Source organism: Homalodisca vitripennis, chromosome 4, assembly GCF_021130785.1.
Source record: "Homalodisca vitripennis isolate AUS2020 chromosome 4, UT_GWSS_2.1, whole genome shotgun sequence".
Classification (NCBI taxonomy): Eukaryota; Metazoa; Arthropoda; class Insecta; order Hemiptera; family Cicadellidae; genus Homalodisca; species Homalodisca vitripennis.
In genome coordinates this window covers 204,050,773-204,068,657 of record NC_060210.1, presented here as the reverse complement: position 1 = coordinate 204,068,657, position 17,885 = coordinate 204,050,773, and the positions used below count along the sequence as shown (strand labels likewise).

Below are 17,885 nucleotides of genomic sequence, written 5' to 3'. Positions count from 1 at the left end.
TTTGTAGCCAACGTAAGATAGTAATTATGATATCTGCATTACTCTTCTGATCAAGCATGAGCATGGTTTATATTAAATAAATATTGCAGTTAAAGGTGAATTTTTACGTCAAATTTAAAATTGTATTATCTGGATAGTAAAGTCTATGTTTAACAGTGATTGCAAAAACAGTTTAAACAAAATTTGTCATTTCTCTTAAGCTTACTCTATGCTTTAAAACTATAAGTGTAATATATGTTTACAAAGAACAGCTGATTAAAAATTTGAAAAGACGTTAACATATGTTTGCTGCAATGCATTTCTTATGGGTATTTCTGTAACCAGTGGGGCGGAATCCTGAATCGGGAAAGGGATGGGCATAGCTTATAAACCTTCTCCGTGGAAAAATACATATACGTACAAATTTTCATCATGATCGGTCCAATAGTTCACGATTCCATAAAGGACAAACATTCATTTTTATATATATAGATTATATGCATCCTAGTTTTTAACAAAATCTGATGGACTGCTGAAGTAACTAAACTCGGGCAACCTCTCACCAAACTTTGTGGCCATTCTCGGTATAGAATATTTTGAGGTGAGTCGTGTGTTGAAAATTTTTATCCTTTTTATTTTGTGATCATTTTTATTAAAATTATCTATAATATTTCTGTATATATATATATATATATATATATATATATATATAACGGTTTGGGATTCATTATTTTAAGTTTTAACCAAATAATTGTTTATTCCTTCTCTTGTACATAACTGATTCATTTTTTCCTTTCCAAATAGTCTTATGAAACACCTATTTTGCAAAATTTTATAATGTTTAAATGGGATGTAGCAGCTGCACCCCAAATACCAATACCATATCAAATGTTGGATTCCACCAGCGATTGATATGAAACCATCTTTACCTTATTATTGGCAACTTTATCACTCAACATACATATAGTAGCAACACAATGATTCAACCTTTTGTGAATATCATAATAATGTGTTCATTAAACATAATTTTCCTGTCTAGAGTCAGTCCCAAGTATTTGAATTTTTCCACTAGCCTTATATTATCACAGTCACAATTAATGTTAATATTAGTCTATGTAGACAATCACAGCTATGTAACTTAACAATAATTTCTTCGTTAGCTGACATGTTCTAGGGGTAAAACTGCATCATAGCTGTCTTCTGTCTGTTTATAATAAGTTTTTTAACGTGTGCCCATTTAGTTAAAATTTTAAAATCTCTATTTAGTTTCTCAGTTGCACTGCCTAATTGTCTATGTCCACTTATAATTACTATATCATTAGCATAGGCTAAAACTGTGCAATCTGTTATCTGCTCAAATAAACTATTTAAATTAATCAAAAACATTATTGGTCCAAGTAAACTACCTTGAGGCACTCCTAATGTTATGGTTTTTAATTCACTATAATTATTCATTTTCAACTTTCACAATAAATTTTCTGTTTCTTAAATATGATTTAAACCAACTTAAAAATATTCCTCTTATACCTATTCCTTCAAGTGATTTTAACAGTTCTTTGTGCTCAATTGTATCAAATGCTTTACTTACATCAATGAATAAGGCGAGTGCATGGCTTCTACTATTCAATGGATAAAACCATTTCTTTGTTTGCAAACGATTTTAAAGCGTGTTCAGTTGATTTATTTTTTGGAACCCATACTGGTTGGGGTTCAACATGTAGTTTTCTTTCAAATATTTATTCAGATAATTTGAGACATACCTTTCAAATATTTTTTCAATGGTTGGCAATATAGCTATAGGTCTATAATTACTAAACTGTTTCTTATTGTTACTCTTATAAACTGGCCTTATTACAGACATTTGTAGACTATCAGGGAATACTCCACTTTGTAATGAGGTGTTTATCATTCTAGCTATCACATGTGCAATTCTTTCAGAAACACATACTACATCTTTAGCTTTAATTTTGTCACTACCTGGGGACTTGTCGATTTTTATAGTATCTATTATATCCTTTATGGTTCTATAACTGGCAAATGGTATATAAAGACATCTATAAACATCATGATCTCTATGGCTTATCTCCCTATTTGGCCTATGGGGGCATGCATGTGTTAGGTTTACAACTCCATTTAAAAAGTAGTCAGCAAAACCATTCACTATATCATACTTGTTCCTTGTCTTGCTCATAGCTTCCATTATGACTTCATCTACATTTTTCTTTTTTTTCTTCCAAGCAGTTCATTCACATTGGACCAAAATTTTGTGGTATCCCATTTAAAATTTTCGAATTGTCGGTTATAGTAACGATTTTTTTGATATTTTTAATAGCATTATCAACTTTATTTCTAAAATGTCTATATATATTCCTATTTCTTAGATTTGTCGGGTCACCTTTCTACAACTTAAATAGCCTATCTCTCTCTTGTGTCATTTTAATTAAATTATTATTAATCCGGGTTTTCATTCTTTTAGGTCTAGTGCTTTTTAAGTTAGCCTCATTTTTAATTAAAAATCATTATAAACTGAATTAAATTTGTTAGTCAATGGTACTCCAAAGCTATGACTTATGTTCACAATTGTATCTGCTCCTATCAGCTCATTCCAATTTACTTTGTTTAATTTTAATTTAACTAGGGCTTCATTGTACTTGTAAATATACTTTTCAACTTTCTCTTCACATCTTTCCCTTTCTAATTTCAATGTGATTAGATAATGGTCTGACATTTTTGACAAGATGATTACAGTTTGAATTAGGTTTGCGTTGCTTCTCATATACATGTGGTCCAGACATGATGCTGTTAAATTGCCCGCTCTCACTTCTTCTCGAGTGTTACAGAATATGCCTCTCTGTAGTCCTAAGGTCTACAAAACAGTCTCATACCGCAGTGTGCCATACAATCAGTTATGTCCATGTAGGTATCACCTATAAATATTAAATTTTTGTATGATTGTAATCTGATTAATACTGTTTCAAGTTCATACAGGGTTGTTTGATGGGTATACCTGTACTGGAAGTTGGTGGTCTGTAAACAGTGTGGATAGAAAATTTATCTGCGGAATGTGTACTTTTAAATTATAATGCCAGTGTTAAGGATTCATAATAGTTTGTATGAAAATTTAGTGGTATGTATTGTATTTTTTTTTTTATAAAAAAAAACCAAAAACCCTCCACCCTCTTTATTATGCCATAATTTGTAAATCAATTTATAATCCAGGTAATCTAAACTGAACAAATTTAAGTTACTTCTGATTCATTAAACAAATTCAGATAATATTAAAACATCAAACATTTTTGTACACAAATTAAATTTCAACTCAACTTGAAGACTATACCAATGCTTCCTTAACCTGTTGGGGAGTACTGACGGCTATAACCGTCATCCTACCTAGTGTATACTAGAGTAATCAAAATTATCCTTAATTAACTCCAGGGAGTAAAGAAAAAATGTTTGTTGTTTCATTTAAAATGTATTGAAACCTTACAAAATATCATAATAATGCATTTTTTGGATCTACACAACTTGATAAATTCATACATTTTGTTTTTTTTTTAGAATTTTACAAACGTATGATAGTGTTCAAAACACGGATACACACAAAGTGCTACTTCACATTTTGTGCACTCATAAGCAGTTTCTTTCCTTTTACGCTCACCCCGTGTTGTATTTGAATACACAAAGCAGCGTTTTAGCTTCCTTCGGCCATTTTCCCTTACTGATATTGGGCGGGGGAAATGGTGACCTGACAAGCGTAGCGGCTGAAATGAAGTCCATGATTTAAACCTTAGCATTTGGGTTTTTTGATTCCATGTATAGCCTATAAATGGCCATGAGGCCGATGAGTGGTAGAGCTCTACTAGTTGGGTACGACCCTTTAAGTAGCTCTCAAACCAATTATTTGCTGTCCCTTTGATTCCAAGCAATTCCAATTTCTTCAGAATGATGTTGTGGCTGAGGCAATCAAACGCCTTACTTAAATCAAGAAACAAAGCTGTGGTCAGTTTTCCCTCTTCAATGCTGTCTGTCACTGATTCAATTAGTTTAATCAATGCCGTTGTAGTTGACTTCCCTTTTGTAAATCCATGTTAGTTTTCATTTAAGAGATTGTGCTGAGCGCAATGGTCCAGGAGTCTTTGAAGAACAATTCTTTCACATCATTTTGAAAATGTTGAAATCAGTAAAATTGGTCTGTAGTTGTTTGCATCATGTTTGCATCCACTTTTAAATTTAGGGGACACTTTCGAAATTTTTAATTTTGAGGGGAATTGACCCTCTTTAAAAGATTTGTTGAATATGGCAACCAATGGGGGGGCTAGTTCGTCAGCTCAAAATTTTAATACTTTGGAAGAAATTTCATCAATATCGGCTGAACTTTTGAATTTGAGGTTTTTAATTGTATCTAAATATACCTGATACAGTAAAATAATGAAAATCTGCACTTATGAACCGAAAGGTTAGAAAATGAATTGCATTAATTACGTCTTTTAATGAGATAATTGCTAAATAATGCTCGCAAGATTGTAAAGCGAGCGGCCTTTGGCAGCCGTTTTCGGTCACCGCGTCGTGCACAGTGTCTCGCTGACAGTTCAGATCAGCTGGAGAGGCAACAGCACACCACCGCTCCTAGGCACTGGCCATGTTAATATTTGTGGCAGTCAAAGCAGGATGATTGAAAATACCACATAAATAAAAGCTTAATCGGCCTCAGACTACAAGACAAAACTTACATTTTCAATTAAAATGTCTGTCTTTATAGGGTCTGTTGAATCTGATTTATTTTGATTTTCGTGCTAGATAGTTAAATGTAACCTGAGGAAAAAATATTGTTCGATGTTAACTAAAACTATCACGACTGACAATAGATTTCTCTTGACTTCATTGAGAATTGCGTTGTGTGGTATACAATGCAGATTTGCTCTCACCTCCTGAATAATGGGGTTTGTTCTAAACTTCTGGGAATAATGTACAGCAAATAAGTATCAGTCAAATCGAAACGTGTTTAGAAAGAATGATTATTAGATGCAAGGCCCGAACAGATAATTATTCAACATAATGCCGTAAAATTACCAACTTAAGCGAGTGTAGCTCTTCACTAAATCATACTTTTGATGTCGTGTTTGCACTGTTTATTCTACTAAGATAGGAAAGATCTTTATAAAACTCACCTAAGCTTACATTACAAAATTGCAAAGACCTCCTGTATGGGCCCCATGATAGTAAAATCAAGTGAAGTAGGTCATTGTTGGTTAAAATGACAAATATATTAAATATTTTCTAGACTTTTTCCCAACCTTGTATACAAGCAAGAGAAAATAAGATAAATGGTTATCTTTATTTGGATTTTAAAACATCAATAAAGGCTTAACAGAATAAAAAATGATGAGTCAAATCAAAGTACAAATAAGATCATTTCTTGGATTGATTTAAGTTATTTTTAAGTAAAGTTGCAGCCCACGTTTTCTCAATGAACGATATAAAAGGATTCCCAGTGCAGCACAGTTCACTCTACAAACAAACCTGTCTGCAATGATGGCTCACCTCAGTTCCATTAGCTGCCTTCCTCTTGTATATCTTGGGCCATATCCAGATACCTTTGGTAACACTTCCGACACCTCCCTTCCAAGTGAATCCAGTACGAGGGGGGACTGTCCCCGTCAACCAGTCCGGTGTTCCGGGCTGAGGACATACAGATAACTAGGTCAGTGACTTACAGTCAGTCCTTAATCTGGCTAAAATATATCCTAAACACGCCAACACTACTTTCAATAAGACTAAACAGTACTGCACCCACAACAAACTTGCACTCAACGAAAAAAAAACTGTCCAAATAAATTTCACTACCAAAAATAAAAACACAAACATAACACTTCTTGGGCTAGAAGCACAACAGAATACAAAGTACCTTGGAGTCATTATGGATTCACATCTTACATAGAAGCAGCACATCGACCATCTCTGCAAGAAACTTAGTTCCGGCATTTATGTCATAAGGCGAATAATGCAAGTAAGCGACCAGGAAACTGCAAGAACAGCCTACCATGCCTTATTCGAGTCACACCTCAGATATGGCATGGTGGTATGGGGAGGAACTTCCAACAACAACCTCGAAAGAGTACTGATCCAACAAAAAAGAGCTGTAAGATGTCTTGCAGGCCTTAGATACAGAGAAAGCTGCAGAAATGCCTTCAAAGAGCTGAAGATTCTTACAGTAACTGCACTCTACATCCATGATGCTATTCTCCATGCCATTTCAACAAGTCAAACCAGACATAGAGACATACATCATCACAACACTTGAGTAGAATAGAATATATTTTATTGCGTTGACAATATATATTACATTGTATTGCAATAGTCAATAATACCAATTTTTTACAGTATTTATCTTAAAAACTAAATCCATTCACTCGACTTTCCATACAGTTGCAAGCAGGCTCACATTCATACATATACAAAAAAAAACAAAATTCATAATTTGTGGGATCAACCCCCAGGATTGCAACACCCCCGCGAATATCAATCCCAAGTGTGCTCCATGAACTCGCCAACTAAGTAGTAAAAAGCACAAGACACCAGGTAGTGTTTTAATTGGGTTTTAAATTTTTTTGGATTTGTTTCTAAATTTAGTATTTCAGGGAGATTGTTAATGAATTTGATCCCAGCTTGAGAAGGGAGGCTGCTGCTGTTCTATATGCTGCTGTTCTATGCTGTCGGGCTCGAAAGCGCCCCCCAGCTCTTGTCTCGTATTTGTGTATATCACTGCCCTGCGTCAATTGAAATGCTGCAAGTTTTACTCTGCCACCACATCACCTGTGATGTGTCACCAAGTCTGTACGAGAAAAAACCATCCTACAAAAGAGCACTTCTCTACAACCATCTGCCCGAAGAACTCAAAAAAGAACCAGGACAACGCCTCAAGATCCAGCTCACGACATGGCTACAAGACCGACCTTTCTACACTGAAAAAGAATTTTTTGACAATCAGCTCTTCTTTTAACAAACTGACTGTAAAATAAAAAAATGTTTGACGCATGTACTATTCTCAATGAATACATAAATAAAGATTATTGTCTATTGTCTACACAGAAAAGGTACAGAAACCAAACCATAAAATTTATAGACTAATTTTACTGACATGTGCTATTTCTAATATCCTGAAAAAAATTACTATTACCAGAATATTAGCACATCCTATAACCACAGCACAGTAAGGATTTATAAAAGGCAGACCTACTAACATTTCAAAAATCCAGCCAACATAATCTATAATAAAACACCTGGATGATCAAGAGTATGTAATGCCTATCCTCTTGATCAACTCCAAGACATACATTAGCACAGGCTTACCTACACAGTTCACAAAATGACCTGATGCTCATAAAAAACCACTCCAAATTGATTTGTAACGACCCGAAACCCAATATTAACAATAATTCAAGAAATTATGCGTTTATTTGGTTTTTATAAAAATTTCATTCATTTAGTAAAATTTAACTAAAGACATAATAATTGTAAAGTGTACAGCACTGTTGAGGAGGTCAGCAGTAAGACTGCTGACAATGCAGAGTCAGCACCTGCGTGTGCTGGGAAGCTAGTCTAGTTCAGGCCTCAGACTCGTAGACATGTAACTCTCTGTTGCCCTATTTTTAAAATTTTTCTAAATTCTTTCAATAATGTAATTCAATACTTTATATATCATTCAGAAGTGCTCTCCCCTTTTTAACCAATGTAAATTGTGTGATTTCTATATAAATTAATCTTTAATAAACTGTGTTTTTTAAAATTCAAACGTTGTTGCACAAACTTTATTTCTTTTTCCGGAATCATACCGGTGGTGGCAGCGGATACCAATTAATCCCCAAATCGGTCGCGTTACAGATTTGGTGGCAGTGCGGTGGGATGATCGCGTAACCTTGGGACAATTTAACTGTACAGTTGATTGATTTTCCCGACGCCGAAGTGACCACGTGAACATCAAAAATTATTCAAACAGTGTAATCCAGTGTCAAGTATAGTTTATCAGTTAGGAAAAGTGTTTCCAAGTTGGATTTTTCAAAATTTTGGTATAAAAAAGTGCAACAAGGAGATGATGGAATTGGATAAAGGAATCTACACGTGAAGACGCCAAGCCGAGAAAGGACGCCGAGAAAGGACGCCATCTTGCCATCTTCATCACGTCGCCAGCCTAGGAGACGGAAGCGGAGCAACCAACCAAACATCGTGGGTGACGCTGACAACAACCAACATCATCTGTCCACAGCCTTAGCAACCATGGCAGTCACAATGGCGGCGATATTTGGTGAGCCTTTGTTCACATTTGGAAATTAAAATAAATATAATAAAGAAAACATTGGCTGCACTTTAAAACTAAATTTTATCAAAATATTCTACGTTAAATAATTATATAATAAAATAAGACATAGATATAAGAGAGAATAAAGGTGCTGTGGTGTAATAGTGAATGCAGCATTGAATGATAGCACAATTTCTTATTAATTTTGTGATCAATTTATTAAGTAACAAGTAAATTAAATTAAATTGCTCTAACATGGAGTAACAATGTGCACTTCAATGTCAGGTCGTCACTTCCAGGGCACCTATTTACTCATTTTAAAATTAAGATAAGAACATTTATTAATAGTATTCAGGAAGAAATGCCAATGTTTCCAGATAAAAAAATTAATTATTAAATCTTTGTAATGTAGAAGCACTCTTTAAAACAAGTGTCATAGTTTTGATAAAATTAATATTTTGAGTTTAGATAATTGTTATTGAGAAATATTTATGTTTTAAAATTAATTTGAATTTGAAGTTAGACGCTATTCCAGTGCGTTATTCAAAATCTATACGTCACATTAGTATACTTGTACTGTGTAAATCGATATTGTTAATTGGTTAGGCATTGCTAATCTACTAATTAGTTTTATATGATGTATATGGATTATTATCACTAACATCAATTTGATGATGATTGATTGATAGGATTGGGTATAGATAGGCTATCAATCATTGATTGGTTATCAGAAAAATTTATTTTGATAGAAAACTTTTGGGATTTTGAAGAAAAAATAGTATTATTAGTCATAAATTCAGTCGTATAATTTAAATCGAACTTCGTAAAATTTTGTAGAGTTTCCTAAATTAAATGTTAGATTATTAAGATCATTATAACAAATCAACAATGAGTTCTACAGTAACGTTTGAAGGAAAAACCATTGAATTTCAAGAGGCTTTTGATGCAATTTCAACCAAAGTCAGGTCTCTTCAAGACTGCATAGACGAAACCATCGCGGGAAATTCTGTGCTGAACAGAACAGAAATGTCACCATCCGCTATGGATATGACAGTCGGAGCAGCAAGAAGACCATCATTTGAGCTAGTGTCTAGCATTACTCCCTACGATGGAGAGAGAGCCGATACTACTCATGCCATTCTTCGACAGCATTCAAGGCATTAGGAGAACTGAGCAATTGGAACGAAAACACAAACATTACAAGTATTGAAATTAAAGTTAATTGGTAGTGCACACTACAGTTTTCAAAATCAGATGAAAAATGCAAAAACGCCACACACACTTAAAGAAATTAAGTCTGCTCTAACAGAAAAGGTTTGGAGATAGCCTACCAGATCATTATTATTTTGAACAATTGGCTAAACATCAGACAAAATAAAGGAGAGACTATCGAACAATTCTCTGACAGAGTAAAGAGGGTCAGTGACAAAACACTGAGAACCACCAATAACGAAGAAGTAAATAGAGTATTAAGAGAAGAAGCTGACCGAAGAACAATGGAAGCCTTTGTCAGAGGACTCTACGGAGAAATTGGCAGACAAACAAGGATTAAGTTTCCAAAGAATTTTAGAGAAGCAGTGACTACCGCAATAGCAATAAATAACTTAGAAAAAAGGCCAAATCCATTTGAAGAAAAACCAAGGAAAGTTTTTTGGAAACAATTTAACAAGTAAATGCTACAATTGTGGAAAGATAGGACACGTAGCAAAAGACTGTAGATGTAGAAGCTCTACAGACAGGCAGATGAAGGAATGTGGATATTGCCGTAGAAAAGGGCACAGAGAATCAGAATGTAAATCAAAGGCAAACTCCACACGTCCTCACTGCAGCTTCTGCAAGAAGCAAGGTCATACGGGCTGATAATTGCTGGGCCAGAACAAAGAACACGGGTAACCGAAAGAGGTCAACCTTCAGGAAGCGGTTATAGTTCCAAGAAACGCTCTACCGTTAAACTACAGCGGGGAACCCAGAAGCGCCGCTGGCAACCCCGTGAGGAAGTAAATCTGAACCTACACAAGATAAGGTTTGGACAGGCGAAGAAAAAACCTAAATTGCATACATCACTGAGCAGGAAAACAACTATGAACTACTAGCTCATGGAACCATTGGAGTGTCAATGGGCCAGTAATAATTGATACTGGGGCACAAATCTCGATGATAGAGAAAACGGTCACCCAAGGACCTATCTCACCGACTGATGTTCGTGTACATGGCATCACAGGAGCCATAATGCACACCTACGGTCAAGTAAAACAGACTAAAAAGCTAGGAGACACAGAAATGATGTGTACGTTCATAGTAGCAGACTTGCCTGACGATTATATTGCAGTTATAGGTATGATGTGCTTAGGTGTCATTGATTTAGAACGATATGTCTTAAGTATTGAAGGTTGTGACGCAGTCAACCTATACGAACGAGACAAAGAAACTACGAATGATTGTGTGAGTGGACTTGGTATAGCCACCAAGCGAACTCAAACCTTCCAAGTAGAACCCGATCGCTCAATCAACGCGCAAGTGAAGCCTAACGAAAACGAAAAACTTGCCTGAATATCTTCCAGCATACTGCAGAACTAACCTCAACATACCTGCCCGTTCAGAAATGTTAGTACAACTAAAATTGGGGGAAAAATGTGAAACAACGAAAGCAAGAAATTGATGAACAAAGTTGTAATTACAGAACCAGCACTCCGTAAAAATTCATGGAATTTATGTAGCCAGAAGTCTAACTAAAGTAAGAAATGAACTTGTTGGACGAAAGTAGTTAATACAAGCCCAGAAGACTTAACAATGTACAAGAACACTCTGATCTGTAAATTAGAAGAACCTCATTTAAAACCAAAGAATTCGACAGAACAAAAAGAGTCAACACAGTATCTAAAAAAAGCGACGAATTCAGAAGAAAAAGTAGAAGAAAAGATAGAGCATTTGAGACCAGAAGAAAAAGCAAAGATTAGAAACGTTTACTTCATCGATTTGGGAAATTTGTTTAGCCTTGGAGGAATTGAAAATTTAGGATGTACAGCAAAAGTAAGCCACAAAATTAACACAGGAGACCACCCTCCCATTAACAAAAGGCCATACAGAGTGCCTCATGCACAGAAAACAAGTGATACAAGATCTGATAGAGGAACAACTAGATAAAGGAATCATAATACCGAGTGTATCACCATGGTCAGCACCAGTGGTCATAGTGCCAAAGAAACCTGGTCCAGATGGTGTTGTAACTCCACAGAATGTGCATCGACTACAGAGATCTGAACTCATGCACAGTACCAGAAGTTTATCCTTTACCAGATATCCACGAAACACTTGACATGCTTGGTGGAAGTAAATTCTTTACTGCACTAGACATGAATTCGGGATTTTTCCAAATTAAAATGCATCCTGACAGCCAAGAGAAAACAGCTTTCAGTACTCCAACAGGACATTATGAATATACCAGAATGCCCATGGGTCTTATAAACTCCCCTGCAGTTTTCCAGAGGTTGATTGATACCACTTTATCAGGACTGAAAGGAAAGTCTTGTCTACCATACATGGATGACATCTTAGTCTACAGCCCGACAATAGAACAGCATGCACAAGATTTGAGTGACGTGCTAGAGAGGTTTAAAGAGGTAAACTTAAGTGTGCAGCTAAAGAAATGCCAAATTGCAAAACCCGAAATTAATTTCTTAGGACATATATAATCACGAATCAAGGAGTAAAGCCTTGTCCCGAAAAAGATTGAAGCTGTAAAGGAGTTTCCTCAGCCAAAGAATGAGAAAGAAATCAGAGGATTCATTGGATTATGCAGTTACTACAGAAGGCATGTTCCAAACTTTGCGGACATAGCCAAACCATATACTAAATTGATCAAAAAGAATGAAAAATTTAATTGGACACCAGATTGTGAGACAGCTTTCAAAAAACTAAAAAGAAAAACTAACCACTGAACCCTTGTTGATCTACCCAGATTTTTCAAAATCTTTCATTCTTAGCACAGATGCCAGCAACGTAGCGATTGGCGCAGTGCTAGGACAGGAAATAAACGGTTTAGAACATCCTATAGCATATGCATTCAAGACAGTTGAATTCCGCAGAACAGAACTACAGTGTAACCGAAAGAGAGTTATTAGCTGTAGTTTGGGCAGTTAAGTACTTCAGATGTTATCTTTATGGAAGATCTTTTTCTCTTTACACGGATCACAGTGCAATCAAATGGTTACTATCATTAAAAGATCCTTCAAGTAGATTAACAAGATGGGCTTTGAAATTAGCTGAGTATGATTACAAAGTTTACCCACAAACCCGGTGTGAAAAACAAAAATGCAGATTGTCTAAGTAGAGTAGTATATAAAAACGAGTGTGAAAAGTTACCTTTATTAGATATAGACGCGATTTTAAAGCAGCTCAAAAGAAAGATAAGGAATGTCAAAAACTGAAAAATGCACGAAACATTTCAAAACAAGTCCCCAAGGAGTAGTGTACTTCAAAGAAAGAAGATGAGAAATTAATTGTAATACCAAGAGAATTGAGAGAGAAAGTAATACGACTACATCATGATTTGCCAACGAGTGGACATGGAGGAATAAAGAAGACCATATTAAGAATTCAAGATAAATTCTACTGGCCAAAAATGAGAGCAGATGTAACAGCATTCGTACGATCATGTGACTCATGCAACAGACGAACAGGGACTATGGAAAATCAAAAAGCACCATTAGGGAAGTTTCAAGAAGTGAGTGAATTTGGTTATAGATTAGCATGCGACATAGTAGGACCATTACCGTTAACTAGATCAAATAACAAGTACATATTAACTGTTATCGACCATTTCACAAGATTCGGAATATTTATAGCATTACCAAGATCAAAACAGCTGAAACCATAGCACGAGCATTTGTTCAGAAAGTTATAACGCCAATCGGAGTACCAAAAGAATTAATTACAGACCAAGGGAAGAATTTCACATCAGAACTGATTCAGAGTGTTTTGCAAACTACTGAAAATAAAAAAATTACAGACGACTGCTTACCACCCTATGAGTAATGGACGGACAGAGAGAGTACAAACCGAACCATCCCTAAAATGCTGAGCCACTTTGTCAACAAAAAACCAGTCAGACTGGGACGAACTGTTACCCATGATCAACATGGCATACAACAGCAAGAACACGAGTGTACAGGGTACACACCTTTTGAAATGGTGTACGGAAAGAAGATGGAAACACCCTTAGAAGCAGATCTCACTATAACTGAGGACACAGAATGTCTACTCAGATTACGTAGAAGATCTACGAACCAGATTAAAAGAGATTCAAGAAATATCGAAACACTGCCAGGAAAAGGCAAGGAAAGCTCAAAAGAAGCATTACGACAAGAAGTCGAAAGAAAGTGAGTATTATGTCGGACAGTTAGTGTACCTGCATGTACCACACATAAAAAAGGGAAGAGTTAAAAAACTCTCACAGTTATGGAAAGGTCCATACAAAATAGTAGAAATCGTATCTGAGTTAAATGTAATTTTAAAGAATAAGAGGGAAAAAACGTCAAAGTGCACGTGAATAGAATCAAGCCAGTAGTTGAACTGAAAAACAAAGAAGAAGAAAGCGAAGATAGCGTAGAAGAATTCCATGGGAATAAAAATGAAGAAAGCACTAGGAATTCCTAGGAAGGAAGCAAGAAGAGGAATAAGCCTCGAAGAAGCAAGTGATGCAGAAGAGGAGGTTGAAGATCCAACAGTACCAAGACCAAGCAGCAGAGCAAGCTGGAACCGAGTGGATTACAACCTGCCCAAGAAAGAAGCAATGAAAGACCAGTCAGGGAAAAGAGGAAGCCATCCAGACTGGAAGACTATGAAGTTGAGTTTGTAAATAGAAGCATACAAGTTTGTACTATAATAATGTAGAAGTAAAGTGTTATATCATGAGAGAAGTAAGAAAAAAGCCGAAGTTGTCGTGTATTCTCGAAATTTCATCTTGTAGGATTACAACTCAGTAGCGAATGAAGTGAAAATGAACAGTTTGACAGAAGTGAAAATGTGAAACGAATGTTGCTGAATGAGTTTGAATGTTGTGTGAGAGAAAACAAAAAAAAGGGATCCCTAAAGACTAAAAAATTGTCTGAGTACATCCACACAAGCACATGAGATTACTGAGAGTACTAATACAGAAGCCAGATGAAAAAAAAAGTTGTAAGAAGTGAAAGGACAAATCGAGTTACTTTAAGAAGATCAATTGTATTATATTATAATAAGGAGAAGTTAGTTAAACAACATTGAAATATGCATAACATAAATGATAGGTTAGATTATAGACGTCAAGTATAAACTTTGTTACAGGACTAATGATTATTACGATGGTCAAAGCAGCTGAAATGAGCCAAGGAGTTGTGTTTAGGAAGCTAGAAGACTCTGTGATATCGGAGATGAATGGAGAATCGTTTTAGACTTTGATATAGTGGAAATCCTTGATGAACTGATACCATTAAAAGAAAGATGTGTAGAATTAGAACAGTTTTTAAAAATATCAGTGTGAACGTCTGGGATGAAGACTTCGAGTTTGAACATATAAGAGTGAAGGAAGGAATCGAGCAGTATGAGAGTGATATAACTGACTTATTAAAACTTTTTTGCCACCTGTAGGACATTCTAGAAATAAGCGTGTGGACTTATAAATGCAGGAGGTTATGCATTAAAGTGGTTATTTGGTGTACCAACTAGTGAAGATTTAGAACATGTAAATACCAAAGTAGACGAACTAAAGTTAATAAGTGGTACAGTTGTTAGTTCGAGTCATACACAAATAACTTTGATGAAAGATATTAATTCTAGAATTGTAAGTAACACTAAAGCTATTCATGAAATAATGATTAAGTTATCTACAGCCAACGACAGGTTAATAACATCATTAACGAACTTCAATGAACAGAATATAATGATGCATCAGTCCTTAGCAAAACATATGGCAATTACAACAATGTTAAGACATTTAGGTCAAACTGTTGATGAAGCTAAGTAAAGAGTGGTAGAGTTTAGGCAAGCATTAGAACTTATATACTCTGGTAAGATAAGCAGTAAATTACTAAATCCACATGATTTTACAAAAGTTTTGAATAAAATTGAAAAGATTATACCATCTCATTTGAAACTAATTGTTCCTGTAAATAATGAAGATATATTTTTGTATTATGATCTTTTGTACAGCACAAGCATTAGCTAATCCAGCTAGCATAAGATTGATTGTTACAGTACCATTAAGCTCAATTGATAGACAATTTGAAACCTATAAAATAGAAAGTGATACCACTTTATCAACCTAGGTTAAGACATTGGTTAGTTTGGAAAATGAACACGATTACACTTGTTGATATCTAAAGATAGGCAGTACTATGTACCTCTCACCTCAGATGAATATGTTTCAATGTAGGCACAGTTATGTTAAAAATTTGTCCAAATTCAATAAGTGTACTACACCATACAGTCGATGGTTGCATCTATTCCACTGTTTATGGGATTAAGTTCTGTAACTCAAAAGTGTAACAGAGTTCTAACTGAAAAAGTAAACTCCACCGTTTTGGTTACAAAATGGCAATGACTGGATTTATAGTGTTGCAGAACCTTACAAAGTAATATTAAATTGTTTTAGAAATATTGAAGATGATACATCTGTAATTAAAACAGACATTGTAAAAGATTATTTAGAAGTTGTTGTTAACACCTCAGGTAATCATAAAACAAATATCAAGGTGTGATATTTTTTGGAAAAAGTGGAAAGATATTTTTCAAGAATCAGAGGGAATATAGTTTATAAAAGAAATATTACGCACCTTCATATACCCGAAAAATAAACCATATTGCAGCCCAATGAAACCGCTCTTATATTATTAAACAATAACTTAACTTTTGAAACGCTAAAAGATATAAAAAAGAATCTAATTGATGATCATATAGAAATAGGACTAAATTCATTATTGCAAGGATATAATGTAAACAAACCTGTCGTCATTAATGTAAATAAGAATTATAATTTTATTGTCATGTATGTAGTTGTAAGTTTAAATTGTATACTGCTCGTAGTTTTTTATATGTCAAAGGAGAATAAGACGCCTTTGCACGACCAGTCGGCAGCAAAGACAAAACTCGGAGCACAAGCGGCCCAGACCAGAGCCAACTGACGGTGAGGGTGGAGGAAGGAAACTCCATTAGCAAGAGATCATCCACGAAGCCTCCTTTGTTCGGATGACCCCCCCCTCATGATTAAGTAGTGAAAAAAAAATGTGAAAATTTTTAAAATCTTTAAAGTGACAAATCAAAAGACTCTGGACCGGCTTGTGAACTCTGAAAAGAAATATTGTATATTAGTAATAATCCTAAATCTTAATAGTATCATGATTATGTAAACTTAGATTAGAAATATGTATTAATAATTTTGGGGAACACTTCAAAGAAAAAAAAAAACATTTTAAAGTTACAAATAAGTCATTAAATATATACGAATGTAATAGATTCAAGATGTGCCATCACTTTAATCCTATGACACATCTTTTCCAGAGGAGAGGGTGATGTAACGACCCGAACCCAATATTAACAATAATTCAAGAAATTATGCTTTTATTTGGTTTTATAAAAATTTCATTCATTTAGTAAAATTTAAACTAAAGACATAATAATTGTAAAGTGTACAGCACTGTTGAGGAGGTCAGCAGTAAGACTGCTGACAATGCAGAGTCAGCACCTGCGTGTGCTGGGGAAGCTAGTCTAGTTCAGGCCTCAGACTCGTAGACATGTAACTCTCTGTTGCCCTATTTTAAAAATTTTCTAAAATTCTTTCAATAATGTAATTCAATACTTTATATCATTCAGAAGTGCTCTCCCCTTTTTAACCAATGTAAATTGTGTGATTTCTATAAATTAATCTTTAATAAACAGTGTTTTTTAAAATTCAAACGTTGTTGCACAAACTTTATTTCTTTTTCCGGAATCATCCGGTGGTGGCAGCGGATACCAATTAATCCCCAAATCGGTCGCGTTACAGATTGATTTAAGTTAAAAACAACAACCACCTTCTGCAATAACAGACATATCAAAATATGAAACGTCACAGTTATTTTCATTCCATTTCATTTTCATTTTTATTTATTGTCATTTTTAAATTTTACATTGCTACAGACAACTTGAAGAAATAAAATGTGTAATACATTACGCTATACAAAACATACATACTATACATTATGTTAATTATAGGATGCTTCCTATATTATTGAATTATTTATAGGAATATTTTTATTTTTAATTAAGAGAATTGTAAACTTATATAATAGTTGAATTGTAAGATTGTGATCCTTCCAGCAGTGCTGAATTTCTTGTCGATTCGGGTTCGAGGAATGCTAGAAGCTTCCTTTTGTATCTAGGTATTGAGCATAGGTTACAGGTCTGGGTTGGATAGGTACCATCCAATTCAGACATTGTGTTTGCTCAAATTTGATTGGCCAATGTTAGGTTGATTAGATGGTGGGAGGGACTTCTAGATCCTTCCGGTGGCTTCAACCACGTTTTTCAGGGTATTCTTTGCTGTGTGCTCAGAGAGAGAAGACGTATTAAGTGATAGCCTACTCTTGCCGTATTG

General features: G+C 34.8%; 1 protein-coding gene across 3 annotated transcripts in view; it reads right to left on the bottom strand.

The window, feature by feature from the left end:
* The window catches only part of LOC124360925 (atlastin-2-like), a 106,788-nt gene that overhangs the window by 63,075 nt on the left and 25,828 nt on the right, over nt 1-17,885 (bottom strand). For all 3 annotated transcript variants that reach the window (XM_046814927.1, XM_046814926.1, XM_046814928.1), the window contains one exon: nt 5,521-5,658. In XM_046814927.1, the coding sequence (XP_046670883.1) occupies nt 5,521-5,658 (138 nt within the window). The remainder of the gene's footprint in view (nt 1-5,520; nt 5,659-17,885) is intronic.